At 28.5% G+C, this 16,106-nt stretch overlaps 4 protein-coding genes across 11 annotated transcripts in view; 1 reads left to right on the plus strand and 3 right to left on the minus strand.

Moving 5' to 3' along the window:
* The window catches only part of LOC126919390 (nascent polypeptide-associated complex subunit alpha), a 115,626-nt gene that overhangs the window by 3,237 nt on the left and 96,283 nt on the right, over window positions 1-16,106 (minus strand). The window contains exons 1-7 of one of the 6 annotated variants that reach the window (XM_050728575.1): window positions 10,769-11,026; window positions 9,914-9,955; window positions 9,651-9,838; window positions 9,388-9,574; window positions 9,284-9,295; window positions 8,891-9,146; window positions 8,626-8,787 (exon numbers count right to left, since the gene is read on the minus strand). In XM_050728575.1, coding sequence (XP_050584532.1) covers window positions 8,626-8,787; window positions 8,891-9,146; window positions 9,284-9,295; window positions 9,388-9,574; window positions 9,651-9,838; window positions 9,914-9,955; window positions 10,769-10,795 — 874 coding nt within the window. In that variant the 5' untranslated portion in view covers window positions 10,796-11,026. Of the gene's footprint in view, window positions 1-51; window positions 232-335; window positions 574-729; window positions 917-992; window positions 1,181-1,265; window positions 1,308-2,014; window positions 2,148-8,625; window positions 8,788-8,890; window positions 9,147-9,283; window positions 9,296-9,387; window positions 9,575-9,650; window positions 9,839-9,913; window positions 9,956-10,768; window positions 11,030-16,106 lie in introns of those variants that run through there. The other 5 variants (XM_050728580.1, XM_050728579.1, XM_050728578.1 and 2 more) reach the window with 5 other exon arrangements.
* Window positions 2,015-4,575, minus strand: LOC126919422 (malate dehydrogenase, mitochondrial-like). The gene is made up of 3 exons (XM_050728712.1): window positions 3,971-4,575; window positions 3,480-3,863; window positions 2,015-3,381 (listed from the first exon to the last, which is right to left on the minus strand). The coding sequence occupies exons 1-3, from the start codon at window positions 4,379-4,381 to the stop codon at window positions 3,007-3,009; spliced, it is 1,170 nt and encodes a 389-aa protein (XP_050584669.1). The 5' UTR covers window positions 4,382-4,575; the 3' UTR covers window positions 2,015-3,006.
* Window positions 4,729-7,783, minus strand: LOC126919386 (condensin complex subunit 2-like). 2 transcript variants are annotated; one of them, XM_050728561.1, is made up of 3 exons: window positions 7,671-7,783; window positions 6,996-7,119; window positions 4,729-6,912 (listed from the first exon to the last, which is right to left on the minus strand). In XM_050728561.1, the coding sequence occupies exon 3, from the start codon at window positions 6,837-6,839 to the stop codon at window positions 4,857-4,859; it is 1,983 nt and encodes a 660-aa protein (XP_050584518.1). In that variant the 5' UTR covers window positions 6,840-6,912; window positions 6,996-7,119; window positions 7,671-7,783; the 3' UTR covers window positions 4,729-4,856. The 2 variants fall into 2 exon arrangements, with proteins under 2 accessions (XP_050584518.1, XP_050584517.1); XM_050728560.1 differs by lacking the exon at window positions 7,671-7,783 and adding an exon at window positions 7,176-7,422.
* Window positions 11,676-16,057, plus strand: LOC126919381 (N-alpha-acetyltransferase 35, NatC auxiliary subunit). 2 transcript variants are annotated; one of them, XM_050728540.1, is made up of 10 exons: window positions 11,676-12,162; window positions 12,343-12,404; window positions 12,716-13,248; window positions 13,345-13,537; window positions 13,609-13,790; window positions 13,859-14,191; window positions 14,274-14,666; window positions 14,743-14,916; window positions 14,995-15,105; window positions 15,179-16,057. In XM_050728540.1, the coding sequence occupies exons 1-10, from the start codon at window positions 12,104-12,106 to the stop codon at window positions 15,317-15,319; spliced, it is 2,181 nt and encodes a 726-aa protein (XP_050584497.1). In that variant the 5' UTR covers window positions 11,676-12,103; the 3' UTR covers window positions 15,320-16,057. The 2 variants fall into 2 exon arrangements, with proteins under 2 accessions (XP_050584497.1, XP_050584496.1); XM_050728539.1 differs by having other exon boundaries at window positions 11,679-12,162; window positions 14,989-15,105.

Genomic DNA, 16,106 nt, shown 5'->3' on the forward strand with positions numbered 1-16,106 from the left:
AATTAAATCTTTATACATAATTCTTGCTGGCAGATTATAACAAATGTTTACCAAAATATTCAAATTCCTCCTTGAGAGCCATTCCATTATGCGACTCACAACCTTGACAAATTAATGCATATCGATTAGATGGACCATCCCCAAAGAGATAATCAATTATTCGATCCAAATTAGTCCTTTGCGGCGATAATATTGGACGTGGTAAGGTTGATGAACGTAATAAAGGAGACCCTATTATGTAAGATTTTGCTTTGATAAAGTTACAATAAAAGACAATAAAATAGAAATGATATAAAAAAATAAAAGTTACTAACTGTAATCCACAAGATACTAACTATAATTGCAATTTGGAGTATTGACTAGTTTATCACTACTCTGAAGAGGAGTATTTGGTAAATTGCGAACAGGAGTTACGCCAGCTGGGACAGGGCCAGTGTTAGAAGATACACAGCTTTGCGCATTTAGTGTTTGATTTTGACTTATTGTTACACGCTTCCTCAGTTCCCCAAAAGAAGATTTAGCAGATTTTATATATTGTGGTGTACTAGATTGTTCAGGAATTTCTATTGCAGGCTAAAATGAAAGGTTCTTTTAGTAGATGCATTGCCTTCCTTTCCAAACTGTTTTCATATAACTAATTGTTTGAAATATAAACCTGTATATTATAGACAACTGAAAAATGAGTTAAAATAAAAAAAATTATATTAATACTATAGTCAATGCACTTACTGGAGTCATTTTTAGTTGATCAGGCGCAAACTTTAACAAAATTTCTTTAGCTTTTTTATATGTTTCAATCTCTGCAACTTCATCCAGAATTTTCTTTTTTTCAGATTGCATACTACTTAATCTATCTTGATTTTTAGAAATTTTACATTTATAATACCACGTTACCATCCTTTTTGTAAGCAATATTCTGTGACAATGAAATACATTTTGTCATACCTTTTGAATAATTTAGTAAAGGAAATAAATACAATTAAAATACTTACAGAATTGGAAAAATTAACAGTGGAATGATATAAAATATTTGATCATATAATGATGCAGGGAAGAAATAAAAGTAAAAAATGAATGCTGTTATAATATAAAGTATCACACTATATAATATCAGAGTCCCAATAATTTTTTTATGTCTTTGTTCTGTACTATATCCATATCTTTCTATCTCTCTAATTTTCTGTTAAAGAAGGAATTTTTTATTACTTGTCTAGTTATTAACATAAATATAATTATCAACAAGTAAAAGAATATAAATATTTTACCACATCAAGATCCTCCAAAATTTCAATTGTTGTTTTCTTCCTCTGAAATATAAAAATAATTTACATTATAAATTTATATTGCAAATAATGGCATATTTATATATGAGATCAGTTTTCTATAAGTATTTATTTTACTTTATAAGCATTACATTATATACATTACATTTATTCTCTTTTTCCCTTAGTGTATATATTTACATATTTAAAAAAAGATGAATTTCAATTATTGAATTGAAATGAATTCAGCACAGTGAACCAAGGATGTTCTTGGCATAATAATTAATATGAAACTTTATAAATAACTACATGCATAGCATATTTAATTATAACTTTTGTTTGGAAGTATGATATCATATTTTTATATAGTAGTTTTTATTATGTGACATGAAACACATACATTTATACCATATTTTAATAAAAACGGATATCATATATTTCTATTTAAAAAATAATTACAGATATCTTTATGTATATAATTTTTCAACTGTTTTTAATTTAACAGTGACAAAATTTAAATAATATGAATGTAATGTCATTGTATAGTAATTTCGTATTGCGTGACAATTCTACATGAATTACAAATCGATGTTGATTAATCATTCAATATTATGAATCTTCTTCTAATTAGGTTAAAAAGCTTAAATCTCCTCTTTATAAAAATTAAAGGTTATAAACTTTTAAGAAATAAATTTGTACTGCTTATAAAATAATATAGTATGTACTTATAAAAAGTTGATGCACTGACTTACGCCAAATCTTGACAGAAATCCAAACAAGATTCCCATCTTAACCAACCGTTGGTGCCGATCGATCCAAATTTAAACTTAAATCACTTTGTGTTTTGTTTCGATGTTTATAGTTTCAATATTTATAAGTGTCATGATTTCTAACATATTTGTCATGACCTTTATAAAAAAGTACTTTTATGGCACACGGTGTTCATTTAATGCTTAAATAATATATCGGTAAATTTGTAGATATCAGCAATTTTTCTTTTCACTTGTCACTTTCTGTTAAATAAATCAATTGAGTGTAAATATATTGTTTTCAATTTAAATGTGTATTAAGTTACGTTCCTTGTTATTTCGTGTTCGTTCCTATCGGGTATTCACCAGTCGAGATACGCTCCGTTTGAAACTACAAATCAAACTGATACGAACAACAGTACATTGTATGTATATGTTATAAAATAACGACTCGGCTTGTGCATCGATAAGAAAGAAATGCAAAGAAATAAATAAAATATATGTTAATATTATATATCACTAAAAATATTATTATAAATACTTATAAAAATAATTTCAGCTATTCTTCCGAGAATGACCTTTAATTTAGACGAAACTTTGAAAATATAATAGGTTCCTTTTAGATAAAAACAATGTTTAGGAAAAAACTTTTTGATGCCTCAAAAATTGTGGCACCTTTTTTTTAACATTTTTCATCTTTCCTATATTTAAGTACATACTTTCCACATATTGAAGTACAATTTTTATGTATACAGTATAGACTTCAAACATGATATTATTATACATACATAAATAGAACAGAGGTATTATGGTCAATCACATAAAAATCGATACGTTCCTATTACTTTTATTGTATACGAAACAGTAGAGAATAAATGGTAAAAATTTAGGCATCTTTTCTGTTAAATTACCTGAAAAAAGCTAGTTTGCATTTAATAACAAGTTGTATAATTTTTATATAAGATGAAATCATTTATAAAAAGAAAAAGATGAATTTATACAGTTTTCAGTGTGATATGTCTATTATTATGTACTGCTTTCGATCCCATTTCGATATATTCATTGATAGAAGGGATTGCCTGTTCTACAAGTACTATTTCCGCAGCAGACATTTTTGGTAGTCCAAAATTTTTTTGTATACCGCCTGGGCCGAATTGCAATTGGCTGGTGAAATATCGACATCCCGGCAAAATATTTGATCGTACATAAGCAGAGGAAATAACATTTTTATAACCGCTAAGTCCTTCGACAAGCGCAAGGATTAATTTGGCAGTTGCAGCTCCATCAGACAGCACTGGACCTTTAAATTCAATATTTGCCATTTCTTTATCTGCGGTACGTAATGATTGTAACAACATTTCTTGTTGCGCCTACATGAATTTTTAATATAAGGTGTTAGAATGTGCATAAAAAAATTCTCTCCCTAAATACATATAACAGTTTAATGTAAATGACTACATTTTCATACATTGTTAAATCGATTGATTGGAGAAGCACACGACAAAAGGGGAACAATAGTGTTCGAATCTGCCCCGCCAACCATTGGAACTGATAAGAATGCAGGATTTAAATCCAGAAGATTCGCGGTTAATGCCTCCATTCGCATACGATCATGTGCAGTGGAACCAATAATTCTGTCTGGATCCCACCAACCAGCAAGTTTGTAAATTTCTGACACCATGGGAAGTATAGCCGTTACTGGCCGAGTAAAAACAGCTACCAAAGATTCTGAACTCAATTGTACCATTTGTTCAGCCATTTCGCTCACGTATGTCGATGCAGCCTCAAATTGTGCTGCGGGACTTACATCAATATTAGCATTTGTCTCATCCATTAATGCGATAATATCTATCTGTAAACCATATCGATTTCTACGTATCAATTTTATCAACGTTGGGTCAGTGTTGTATTGGGGACGTACTGCTCATTTGTTTCGTTCTTTAATAAATAAATACATACTTCTTTAAGAGCCTCTTTTAAATGTTTTCTTTTAAAATATTTTACACGAGGTGATGTGTCAATATGACTAATATCTAAAATTGCATTAGCCAATGAATCTTTTGTATCTACCACATGTATTCGTTTTATAAGACGAAATTGTTTTAGAAGAACAGCAGCATACATCAATGACTCGCCGCCTCCAATCATACAAACTTTTATGTCACCTTTGATGTCTGGTGAAAAGGAATCATAATTTTTTAATTGAGGTTTGATGTTAACATTAGTTTCTTTTTTCGATTTTTGACCATTTCCTTTATCGTTTGCACATTTTGATTTTTCATCTTTAATTGGCATATTTGAAATGTTCCGGTAAAAACGGCGTGAAATGCATTTTTCGATAGATACCAAAAGATATCGCTTTCCAATCATATCTAAACATTAATTTTTATGTGAATCATTGACGATAATTTCTTAATACTGTCGAAGATGATAAAAAGATAGAATTCAGGGAATACTTAGGTTATTGGCTTAAAAGTACATTGATTTTAACATAAAGATATAAAGATAGAGTGCGTGAGCGAGCCGAAAAAGTGACATTAGAATATAAAGAAAACAATAAGTATACATATTGTCTATGTTGTTTATATTTTTCATTTATTCACATTATATTTACAAAAGTTAAAAATTTTTCGTCTATATATATATATATATATATATATATATATATATATCATAATGTAATTAAAGAATAATGGAAAGAACTAGACACAACTAGATATTAACAAAACTCTGTTTTAATGCACGATTTATATAAGGTCATAACAATATATAAAATAATATTTGCATTTTATTATGGTCTTAATATTATTCTGTTATTTTATTGTTGATTATAGTATATATGTACTTAACTTGCTTCTATGATAAGATCAGACATATCTGGAACAGACTGTATTTTTAATGTCTTTTCATTTGCTAAATGTAGCAATGATACAAAAGAAATAGGAAAACTTAGGACTTCTATATTGGCTTTTGATAATAAATTCGGTAATGTTTTACAAATCTCACTAAAACATCTATTTTCTTTCATTCTATTTTCTTTTTCTCGGTCTTCAATATTTTCTGTATCATTGCACATAGTTAAGCTTTTCCAAATGGATTTTTTTAGTTGTCGCATATCGATTCTTTTAGCACGTGTACTATATGCAATAGATATCTTATTTGTTAATTTAGGAATAGCTACTAAGTTATCTCCAGTAAAAATCATTTGTGTTTCTGCTTCATCATTATTTTCAAGATCATTATTGTCTTCATTTGATGCATAGTCTTCATTAGGGACATATGGACAATAATTTGATATATCATTTTCATTATCATAATTATAATTCTCTATATCAGATACATGAGTAGCATCTAATTGATCCTCTTTCATATTTATATGTATTAATTCATGAAGGTACAATTTAGCAGCACTTGCAATATCATAATGCATATCTCGTGGTAATGTAAGTCTTTCTTCATACCACTCTAAATTGGCAGCTTCAAACTTTGTAACTTTACTTACTACAAATTTTGGTATTACTGTTGCTTTTATACTGTCGTCATAACATATTTCTATTTCTTTTCTTTTTCTACCCGGTTTTTGTGGACAAGCGGCGATAATTTTACTTCCAGATAGTTTTGAAAAATTACTTATTCTCCAATGAGATGGACCAGCCCAGTGTATATTCAAACTTTTCTGAAGGAAGGAATACTCAGATGTTTTAATCATTCCAACATTAGATAAAACTTTACATAAGTCTACAATTTTTTCTGTTGGTTTTTGTATCTCTGCACATTTCTCTGTATTTTCCACATCATCTTGAATATCTAAATAATTCATATCATCACGAAGCACTTCTTCCTCAGATGGTAAGCTGGCATCTAAATCAAACTGAAATCCATTTTCATTGTCACTCTTTGACTTTATATCTTTATCATCTTCTTTTTCTTCTTCTGTTTCTTTCCCAATATCGTTGATCCAATTTTGAAATTCAAAATTGGTTAAAGGTGGACATATTTCTAATTTAGAAAAATCTTCCATCTGGGGAATAATTATTTTCGCGTCTTTTTTGTCTATTTTATGTTCTACAACATCCACAATAACATCATGATACAAATGTAAAGAATAGTTTGAATTTGCATGATTAGACAGCATTACTTGATACAATGCATCTGTAGTTTGTGTATCCTCATTTTCCATTATCCACAAAGAAGGCTTCATAATTTCTACAGTTCCTTTTAAGCTATCTGTCGTACTAAAAATCTTCTGTTTGTTTTTCTTTTTCCCCTTTTTCTTATGTATTCGTAGATCTTTTACTTGATCTCCTTGCTCGGTATTTAGCTCTCCATTTACTTCATCAATTGAGCTATCATTTTGTTGCTTATCTATTCCACTAGCTATTTTCATTATTTCAGTATAAACTCCATCTACACGAAAACCATAGATTTTTGTGCTTACATCTAAAGATGTACTAGCTGCTTGCAAATTAGATATGTTGGCATCTTGTTTTTTTATCATATAGGACATGAAGTCAATTATTTCAAGACTAAATGCATTTTTCACATTAATCTTGTTTTCAATATTAAGTTTTATACATTCAGCCATACGATCCTTTATCTCATGTGTTGGCATATGTGCTAGAAAACCAAGACCCAAAGATCTTCGTTTTTTATTTGTGCTTAAATTTTCTACTGATGCTGTAGAAGCATTTAATTCATGACGTCTAGCCAATCTTTCAGCTTCATCATTGTTTTCTACCAATTTTGGTGATAATGCACTTTGTAATAGAAAAGATTTTCTTCGCAGAGATGATGACAATGATGTTCCTAATATTATTTCTTTTTCCATTTTGCAGACTTATTTAAATATATACACAGAGATCAAATATATATAAATGTATTTAAATTTATTTTTCATTCACCTAAAAGAGACATTTCCGTTTATATATTTTACCAAAGTGTTAACAAAGTTCAACGAAAATGAACGAAAACAAAAAATACTTACCACTTAATGAAGTAAAATTACCTATAATCTTTTCCAAATCAACCCTCATTAAACGTAACAAAGTATAAAGTTGTTGGAGTTCGAGTTGCATTTGTCGAAGTGCTATCAGCTCGTTAAAAAGCTCCTGAAAGTAACGCATTAATATTTACATAAATTCAATGAAACTTTATTTTTGTATACCTTATTATCCATTTAAAAGAAAGTTTGCAGAAATAGATACAAGAAAAATACTTTAAAAATTAGCTTAATATTATGCATTCATTCCACAATGTCTTTTTTTGATCAACCGAAATTATCACAAATTCAAACAAGTTTGAATACAAGTGTTCTTAAAACCATTTTATTTGAATAATAATAAATAATTCTTATTTTCGTAGTATATTTACTATATTATTTTCTTAAATATATTGTATTTGATAAATAAGAAATCAACTATAACAAAGCAATTAAAACAATTACATTTATTTAATAATTTAAAAATGACATAAAAGAATATAACATAGCGACTACTAACAGCTGCTACCAAGCACATAGAAAAGCGCCAAGAAGCTGCGACATTAGCGCACCCCATTTTTAGCACGGAACTAATTGAAAATTATAGAATATCTATAATTGTTATCCCGCGTAAAGACAATAAATAGCCGATCAGTTTTCGAAAAAATATTCTTAAATTACCTGTGCTTTTCTTTTTTTTACAATAGGTTGTTTTTTTATTCCTAAGAGTTCAGATTCATCACTAGTAAAGATGGCAGATCTGGAATGACGTAACTATGAAAGATTTATTTTAGAGAAAAATTTGCAAAAGAATTATATTACTTATATAGTAAGGATTAATTATAAAGCATGGACTTAGGGTGGACCTTTTGCAGATCTTACGATTAAGATTGAATAAAATTTCATGTTGCACATTATTTCAAAATATATTTTGTTAACACATAACGTTTCATAACAAAAGGTTTCGTGTTATAAATTATTTCAAAATATATTTTTTTAAGACGATGATTCGTCGATATCCATTTTTTCATCACTCTCGTCACAATTATGTGCTTCTTTCGTTTCGGACTCCGTAGTGTCCGATTTCGCATTATGTGGCTCGGAATTGTTTGATTCATCTGTGATTGTAATTATTTATAGTACCAAAAAATATATTAGATTATGAGTATGATTAACAACAACGTTACTTACCACATGTATCTTTAACTGGTTCAGTAACGTGTTCAATCTTTTCCAATGCTTCTGTTGGTCGCTCAACGACTTCGATATCTGAATCTAAAAATTATTTTCGATTGATTCCAATTATTTCTTCAATCCCAAATAATTTATACATTAGTTTTCTTTTTATCCAAACCTGTATCCGATGCATTTATTGATTCCGTTTGCGGAGGTTTTAAATGTTCTGCTACATTTGGATCAGATGCTAGATATTCAGAAGTATTTAAAGATGAACTACTATGTGCAACATTATACGTTAACTTCGGAGCAGATGGCTTCTGTTTTCTTGCACGATTCCAAAAGTTGCAATAACAACATCTGAATCCTACAAAATCAAAATACATATATTTTGAATATTTAGTAACGTAATTAAATCTTTATACTTAACTCTTTTTGGCAGATTATGACAAATGTTTACCGAAATATTCAAATTCCTCTTTGAGAGCCATCCCATTGTGAGACTCACAATTTCGACACACTAATGCATATCGATTCGATGGACCATCTCCAACAAGATAATCAATCAATCGATCCAAATAAGTCCTTTGCCGCGCTAATACTGGACGTGGTAACGGAGTTCCTAGTAATAAAAAACCTCAATAAAAAAAACTTTACTTCAATAAATTAATTTTTAATAAATTAAAAAATTAAAAATTAGTAATCGTAGTCCTAAAAATACTAACGATAATCACGAATTGGAGTATTAACTGGTCTAATACCACCCTGGAAGGAAGTATTTAATGGATTCTGAGTGGAAGCTATACCAACTGGGACAAGACCAGTGTTAGCAGGTATACTACTATGCACATTCAGTGGTTGATTTTGATTTATTATTACACGTCTTCTCAGTTCCGTAGAAGGTGATACTGGAGATATTATGTGCTGTGGTGTACTTGATCGTTTAGGAGTTTCTGTTGATGATGATGCTTTAAAAGTTGTCTAAAATGAAAGAATCTTTTACTAGCCTTTTTATCTTCTATATATTCAAATGTTTCTCTAGTACTTTCTTATCCAAGAAGATACTCATAATTATCAAAAATTCATTCTTCATATATTTTATCATGTAAAATACAAACCTGCGGGGACAACTGAAAAATGGAAAAATAATTCAATTATTAAAAATTTCTAAAGATTATATTATGTAACTAAAATAAAGAAATTATATTATAGATTTACTTACTGGAGTCATTCTTAATTGATCAGGTGCAAACTTTAACAGAATTTCTTTAGCTTTTTTATATGTTTCAGTCTCTGTAACTTCATCTAGAATTTTCTTTTTTTCAGATTGCATACTACTTAATCTATCTTGATTTTTAGAAATTTTACATTTATAATACCACGTTACCATCTTTTTTGTAAGCAATATGCTGCGACAATGAAGTACATTTTGTCATACATCTTGAATAATTTTTTAAAGGAAATAAATAGAATTAAAATACTTACAGAATTGGAAAAATTAACAGTGGAATGATATAAAATATTTGATCATATAGTGATGCAGGGAAGAAATAGAAGTAAAAAATGAATGCTGTTATGATATAAAGTATCACACTATATAAAATCAGAGTTCCAACAATCTTTTTATGTCTTTGTTCTGTACTATATCCATATCTTTCTATCTCTTTAATTTTCTGTTAAAGAAGGAATTTTTGATTACTTATCTAGTTATCAATATAAATACAAGTAAAAAAATATAAATATTTTACCGCATCAAGATCCTCCAAAATTTCAATTGTTGTTTTCTTCCTCTGAAATGTAAAAATAATTTATTTTAACCCAATTACATTATTAATAAAAGGAAAAGTATTTCCATATATAATATTCTCTTTCTCTCTCTCCTCTCAATGCACTTATTTACATACTAACATATTTTAAAAGAAAATGAAATTTAATTATCAAATTCAAATGGAAATTTATGTTACGTTTCAGGTTATAATACTTTATTTTTATATAATAATTTTTATTATACAACATAAAATAAGTAAGTATCTTTATACAATTTTTTAAGACAAAGCAACTACAAACGTTTGTATGTATATTTTTATTTTCTTATATTTTTACTTTGCATGTATATATTACTTTCTGTCTTTTTGGTTTGACAAAATTTAAATAATTGGAACGTAATATCATTGAATAATAGTTTTGTGTTGTACGAGAATTCTGCATACATTAAAAGTCAATGTTAATTAATTATTCAATATTAGAAATCTTATTCAAATATGGTTATAGATATTAAGCTACAAAAATCATAAATTGTAAATGTTTAGGAATTTATATTATTATATATTATGATAATAAAGTTATTCTTTAGTGAACTTATTCGAAACTTCCTTATTTTCGCGCCTAACCTAAAAATTTATCATATATAAAGAAATGTGTTTCAATTAATTGCATTTAAATATTATAAAACATAATACATTATGCGTTAAAAGTTTAAGCATTCGTTATAAAATATTATATCTAAATTATTTTCGAATGCTTAGTAAAAGATTTATAACATGACAAAATGTTAACCTCCGTAATACAGTATTAATGTTATTTACATACTACCGGAGACTTACGCGAAATCTTGATAATATAATCCCCATTATGTCCAAATTTTAATGAGTTCTTGTCAAAGATAAAACCGAACAAACGTAAGAAATTCATGCAATTTTTTTTCTTTTTTTTTATTGAGCAGACTTCGAACAGCTCCAAATTTGTAAAATATTCTTGGAATCGTGCCAATGCTGACCCATAAGCGAAGATACATAGATATTTAACATAATATATATGTATACAGGTGAATATATATGTGTGTATGGCTAGAATATGTATTCTGTATAATGCAGCAGAAAATGCACGGTTACGCTATGCTGACAATGATATATATATATAACACCTGGAAAGAGTGCAAAGGAATCGTTAAGGATAATTCCTATGTAAAACTAAAATTTTCATTCAGAAAATTTATCGTTCTAGGGATTGTAATATTTTCATGTTACAAACAGCAATAGTAATAAACTACTTACATAAAGAGATTAAATTTATCCTGATTTATCATAACCTATAAAAATTTACGATTAATTAAATTGTAGAACATTTAATTCATAACATCTAGCCAAAGTACCAATTTCATTATATGTTTTTCCATTTTGCAGATTTATTTAAATATATACACAGAGATCAAATATTTATATTCAAAAGTGCTTTAACTCACCTAGAAGAAATATTATTAAATTTATGTACTTTACCAAAGTGTTAATAAATATCATTAACAAAAGTTAAAAAAGAATAAAAAATTAATTATGATCTAACGAAGTGAAATTATTTATAATTTTTTCAAATCAATCGTCATTAATCGTAAGAAGTTACAAAATTTTTGTAATTCGAATCCTATTTGACAGAGTACTTTTAGTTTGTTTAAAAGTTCCTGAAAATAACATTAGTATTCAAATAAATTTTGATAGAGACAGAGAATATTTTCAAAATATAGTGAGACTTTATTCTTCCATACTTTATCATCCATTTGAAATCTGAAATAAAATTACTAAACATAAAATAAGACAAAACATTAACGCTTGATCTGTGGATTGTTCTTTAGTTTACAGTGTTTTTTGGATACCCGAAATTGTCATAAATTCAGATGTTTGAATATAAACGTTCTTAAAATCATTTTATCTGAATATATATTTTCATTGTATATCTACACATGATTTGTCTAAATTCATTTCATCTGATAAATATAAAACAATATAGGAGATTTTATACTTATTCAATAATTTCAAGACTTTGTGACTATATAACATCTGTTTGACGTAAGGGGAGCTTCTCAGGGGTTAACTTTTGATACGAGGATTATGTAGAAGCTTCTACTGTTGGCAGTGCCGTTAAATGTGACAGGTCAGTCTGCAAGAATGGCGACCATGGTAGAAGAACAGAATTCGGTTGACATGGGCGAAGATAAAGAATCACAGTGAGTTGTGATATTTTAATTGTAATAGAAAAATCATCGATAACTAACGTGTGATTACATGGAAATATTGAAATAAGAATGTTACGTTTACAGCTAGGCTTTAGGAAAATAACCTAACGTATAACATTATTTGTAATTCTCGGCGATATTTTTTAATTTTTATATCTATTTACATTGCAGATTCGACCAAGTTACTTACAATTGGGTGGATATTACCCAAGAATTTTTCGATGCCATTACAGGTGCTTATTTACAAACTTATTTTCTCCTTTGCAAATGCTTGCTTTACAAGTTTTTTTTTTTATTTCTTTTTCTCTCCTCATATTTTTTTGTTTTATTGTGGTAGAGGCGATTTAGTTTTCATTTGTATACAACTTGTTTTGTTCAAATAATCATGTAATTTTATTCAATAACATTGTTAGCATTTAAGTATCATTATTTAATGGGAAATTAATTTATAATGATTAATGATATGAATTAATCGAAACAATATTTTATATACAAAATATTTATTTAATACAATACAAAACACTTTATTGTTATGTTTATTTAGAGTTGGAATTGGGTGAACTATTACGTGATGAGTTATTTGGATTATTTGAGGCCATGTCTGCAATTGAAATGATGGATCCAAAAATGGATGTTGGCATGCTATGTAATAGAGGCAACAACAAACCCTGCACTTTTACACAGGCTGTTGACTCTGGTGCATTGAAATTGGACAATTTGACATCATCGGAAGTTATAGGAATAATTGATTCAACATATGCGTGTATAGTGTCTTGGCTTGAAGGCCATAGTTTAGCGCAAACAGTTTTCACTAATTTATATCTTCACCAACCGAGTCAAATAGCGGATAAACCTTTGAGAACCTTTTGTTATGCTGTATATAAAATAATTGAAATAATTAAAGATTGCATCAATAAAGCATTAGTTTTTGAGGAAGAAGATTTCCAGAGTGTTACTTATGGTTATAGATTGCAACAGGATATTACAGAACAAAAAATCATATCCATGCTGAGAGAAGTAGAAGATGAACTACCTGGGAAAAGAATAAAACCAATTCATGTAGTATCAGAGAAAGAAGTAGGTGTATGTTTTGAAACACAAAATACATTTATTGAACTTTTTTGAACGACTAAGGATATAACTAATTACTGAAATTGTTATTATTTCTTTCAGTATGGTGATAGATTAGCACTCTATGCTAGAATTAGATTTACTAAAATATTTTATCAAATTTTATCATTAATGGGAAAGAAAGAACAGTTGCAACAAAATTTAAATGATTGTCATACATTGTTATCAAGATGTTCTTATATGATTCAAATGATGATTAAAACAGTAAACAGTGGAGAAAAAGCTGATGAAATATGTAAGTTTTTCAAAATTTATAGTTTACGTCATAGCATATAGTTTACATCATGTATTATGTAATGATTGTAGCAAATTATCCAAATATTATGGGGTTTGACCCTATGGTGAATCAAAGATTATTACCACCAACATTTCCACGGTATACAAAAATAAAACCAAGACTAGAGGCTTTAAAATATTTGGATGAGCTATTAAACAGATTTCGAACAGTTACTACGATTACTAATCAGAATGGATTTCATGCAGCTTTGGTAAGACAAAATCTATAGGTTACTAAAAATTTTTGGCATAAATTCCAAGTACACTGATTTCTTTTTAGGACTTTTTTTTAGAATTTTCACGACGAAGTCCATGTATATTATCCAGGTCAATGTTGCAAATAGTTTATTTACCTACAACAAATCGAGTATTCGGTGTGCAAAATTTTGCCGATGTTTTGAAAGATGCAGCGCGGAATTTCATAGCACCTCCGGTACTAATGCCAAAGAGCACGTTACTTCAAAATCATCAAGCTAAAGAATATGTTGATAGTTTCTTATCTCATTGTGTGGGGCTCTTTGGTAATTTATTGCAACTTACTGGCCATAATAGAGCAAGACAGAGAGACAAATTAGCACACTTATTGGATGATTTTGCAATATTACAGGATGAAGTGAGTTTAAAAGCTAATTTATATTTCATAACATTAGAATATTTCATAACTTCAAACTAATGTATGTTTGAAATTTTGCCAGGCTGAAAGAGTTGATGGATTTTTACATGCCTTGTCAATGAAAAGTGATACACCAAGGTCACATTTAGCTTGTTTCGGAACATGGATCTTGTATCATACACTACGAGTTATGGTCATGTATTTATTAAGTGGCTTTGAATTGGAATTATATTCGGTGCATGAATATCACTATATATTTTGGTACCTATATGAATTTCTTTATGGATGGCTAGTATCAGCTATTACAAGAGCCAATACGTTCTTGATGGAACATGATGTACATAATGATACACATAAGGGTAGAGGTGGTAAGAAAAGTGCGAAAAACAAGAAGAAAAAATCAACATCTAGACCGTATAATTTAGAAATATTAATGTATCAAGCGATGCAAAATATATGTGGAGGATATTACAAAGTAAGTTACGCATGTCTAATTTTTTATAAAATGTTATCTTCATGATTTAATTTCATCTATAAAATTTGTTTTATAGGCTTTAGTTGGTTTCCGTATGGATGGTAAAATACCACTTCCTGAGTCGCCATTTGATTCAGAACGAGTTCGATATGAGCACAGGTTATTACCATTTTCTTCGTTACTCACACCACCTCCAGTACATTATCAAGAATTCTTAGATATGACGAATGCACAGATGCATAAAAGAAACGTGAGTATAGTGGCCTATTCCTCTTGGTTTTAACTAGCATGGAGCACTTTTTCTTAACTTTTATTTTCCTAGGAAAAGGTTACTAGTGAAATGCTGTACTTAGCCGGTTGTCGTCATTTTCATCAAGCTAGAAATATGTTAGAACGAGCTTTGTCTTTTTATCCACAAAATTCTAGTACTCTAAATGAGGTAAATATTTTTAAACCTTTCGATTCCTATGTTTGTATTAAACATTTTACTCATTATAGCGCTTGATTTACAGATCAATGATTTATTAAAAGTGGCGAAAACGAATTTCGTGGTTCTAAAGTTACTCGCTGATGGGCATAAAAAGGATTCTAAAGAACCTCCAGTATTTGACTTCTCGTATCACCAACATTTCCCATTGATAAAATTGATCTAAATCATTTGCAACGGCCATCATTTCATGCTATAAATGACATATTATTTATTCTAGCTTTAATCGTGCAGAAAAAATTTTTGTGTTGTTGATTTTGGATGCCTTTTTTTTTTGTCTAATACAATGTTTAAAGCTCCCCCCCTTTTTTGTTTTATTAACGATACACCCTTCATTGTACAGATATGTATTATTTATCGTACATATTTTGTGGATAAATTTCTATAAAGAATGAAAATGATATTTGTATATAGTTTATCATAAATCGTATGTTTTAAGTGAATTCATGTGGATATTAAGAATGAATGCGTCGATCGTTTGAAGATAAGGTTCGTGAAATTTACAGATCGTTATGAAATGTAAATAACAAAAGTATAGAATGTATAGTCTCAAAATGTTGTATAGTAATACATCTTATCAATGAAATTGTTAACAGTTCTTGTTAGTGACATCTGCAACATTTTGAATATATATTGCAGGCTTCAGCTATGTAACACATGTTCCGATAACAACCTTTTTTATAATAACAATCCGTAACTTTATTAATCAAACGTGATCTAAATTGTTTGCGTCTATGAGTATTATATTCCCTACATTTTAGGAAGACATGATTTATACATTATTGAATTCTGCATTGTACAGGAACGAGAGAATATTGTAACATTAAACTGAAACACTAAATTTCACTGTAAAATCAGAAAGAAGAGAAAGTGATGTATGTCTAATAAAAATAATACTCTGAAATGGTTGTGTATTTAATAAATAACATTATCCGATAATAATACATTATGTT

This window comes from Bombus affinis, chromosome 8 (genome assembly GCF_024516045.1).
Source record: "Bombus affinis isolate iyBomAffi1 chromosome 8, iyBomAffi1.2, whole genome shotgun sequence".
Taxonomy (NCBI): domain Eukaryota; kingdom Metazoa; phylum Arthropoda; class Insecta; order Hymenoptera; family Apidae; genus Bombus; species Bombus affinis.